The sequence below is a fragment of the Glycine max genome, chromosome 5 (genome assembly GCF_000004515.6).
Source record: "Glycine max cultivar Williams 82 chromosome 5, Glycine_max_v4.0, whole genome shotgun sequence".
Classification (NCBI taxonomy): domain Eukaryota; kingdom Viridiplantae; phylum Streptophyta; class Magnoliopsida; order Fabales; family Fabaceae; genus Glycine; species Glycine max.
Window position 1 is genome coordinate 28084948 of NC_038241.2, and position 2241 is coordinate 28087188.

The window sequence follows — 2241 nt, forward strand, 5'->3', positions numbered from 1 at the left end:
ATCTAGTGTCCGCTCCCGTCATAACAACACCAGATTGGGGTCAAGAATTTGAGCTAATGTGTGATGCAAGTGATTATGTTGTAGGTGTTGTATTGGGCCAGAGGAAAGGCAGAGTCTTCCATGCTATTTACTATGCCAACAAAGTTTTAAATGATGCTCAGATTAATTATGCTACCACAGAGAAGGAAATGCTTGCAATTGTTTATGCGTTGGAAAAATTCAGATTATACCTAGTGGGATCGAAAGTCATAGTTTATACTGACCATGCAGCCATTAAGTATTTGCTGAATAAAGCTGACTCCAAGCCTCGATTAATCAGGTGGATTTTGTTGCTTCAAGAATTTGATCTAGTGATTCAAGACAAGAAAGGATCTGAAAATCTAGTAGCTGACCACTTGGCAAGACTAGTCAATGAAGAGGTAACTTTGAAAGAGTTAGAAATAAGAAATGAATTCCTTAATGAATCGTTGTTCATGGTAAATGAAAGACCATGGTTCCCTGATTTGGCTAACTTCAAGGTAGCTGGAATCATTCCCAAAGATTTGACTTGGCAGCAAAGTAAGAAATTCTTGCATGATGCTCGATTTTATGTTTGGGATGACCCATATTTGTTTAAAATTGGTGTTGACAACCTTCTAAGAAGGTGTGTAACAAAGGAAGAAGCCAAGAGCATACTATGGCATTGTCACAACTCACCATGCGCAGGCCACTACAGTGGAGACAAAATAGCAGCCAAAGTCCTACACTCTGGATTCTTTTGGCCAACACTCTTCAAAGATGCTCATGAACATGCCACTCAATGTGATCAATGTCAGCGAATAGGAGGAATCTCTAGAAGAAGTGAAATGCCCTTGCAGAATATAATGGAGGTGGAAGTCTTTGACTGTTGGGGAATTGACTTTGTAGGTCCTCTTCCTCCACCCTTTGGCAATGAATATATTCTTGTAGCTGTGGATTATGTCTCCAAATGGGTTGAAGCAATGGCTGTCCCAAAGAATGGTGCCAAAACTATAGTGAAGTTCTTGAAGAAGAATATTTTTGCTCGCTTTGGGGTACCTAGGGTCCTAATCAATGATGGGGGCTCTCACTTTTGTAACAGCCAACTGCAAAAGGTGCTAGGCCACTATCATGTCACACATAAAGTAGCCTCACCATATCACTCACAAACAAATGGCCAAGCTGAAGTTTCTAACAGGGAATTGAAGAAGATGTTGGAGAAAACTGTGGCCACCACTCGGAAGGATTGGTCAAGCAAGCTGGATGATGCACTTTGGGCTTACAGAACTTCCTTCAAGACCCCTATAGGCCTATTTCTGTTCCAAATGGTTTACAGCAAAGCCTGCTACTTGTCAGTGGAAATGGGAAGTTGCAACTCTTGGAGCTGGAAGAGATGAGATTGAATGCTTATGAGTCTTCAAGACTGTACAAAGAAAAAGTGAAGGCTTATCATGATAAGAAGCTGCTAAAAAAGGAATTTAGGCCAGGACAACAAGTGCTGCTGTTCAACTCAAGATTGAAGTTCTTTCCAGGAAAGTTAAAATCCAAATGGTCTGGACCATTCACCATCAAGGAAGTCAGGCCATATAGAGCAGTGGAATTATTTGACCCTCAGTCAGAAACTCCGGATAGAACATGGATAGTAAATGGTCAGAGATTAAAGCTATACCATGGTGGGAACATTGAGAGACTGACCACCATTCTGCAATTACAAGACCCTTAGAGGTAACATGCATCAAGCTAGTGATGTTAAAGAAGCGCTTACTGGGAGGCAACCCAGCGTTTTCTTTTTTTTCTTAGTCATTATTTTCTGTGCATCATTGCATATAGCTAGGTTTCAACTTATTTGTGATTGTTAAAGTCATAATCAACATGTTTTTGTATGATAGAGGGGTTGGCAAAAGCTTCTCTAAAGCATTGGATGAGGAAAGAACTTAGAAATTTTTTTCAGTCATCCACTCGCTCAGCGTGCCCTATGTGCAAAGCGAGTCTTACCTTATGAGCTGAGCAAGTAGCACCTTGCGCTAAGTGCGCCAACCCCCACCCATTGGCTGAAGGGGTCTCGCTAAGCGAGACAGTTGCACTAAGCCCAAAAAATTTCTCTGGAATTGCAATTAATGGAATAGGGCTAAGTGGGCCAGCTCACTAAGCGCATCTATGCGCTAAGCACAAATCACTCTCTGCCTGGACCCCCATGTCAATTGGGCTAAGCGGGTCATACCCACTAAGCCCAAATCTCTCTCT

General features: G+C 41.9%; 1 protein-coding gene across 1 annotated transcript; it reads left to right on the plus strand.

Moving 5' to 3' along the window:
- The first annotated feature begins 1390 nt into the window (after nt 1-1390).
- Nucleotides 1391-1720, plus strand: LOC102666448 (uncharacterized). Its single transcript, XM_006580730.1, has one exon. The coding sequence runs from the start codon at nt 1391-1393 to the stop codon at nt 1718-1720; it is 330 nt and encodes a 109-aa protein (XP_006580793.1).
- Nucleotides 1721-2241: the final 521 nt, after the last annotated feature.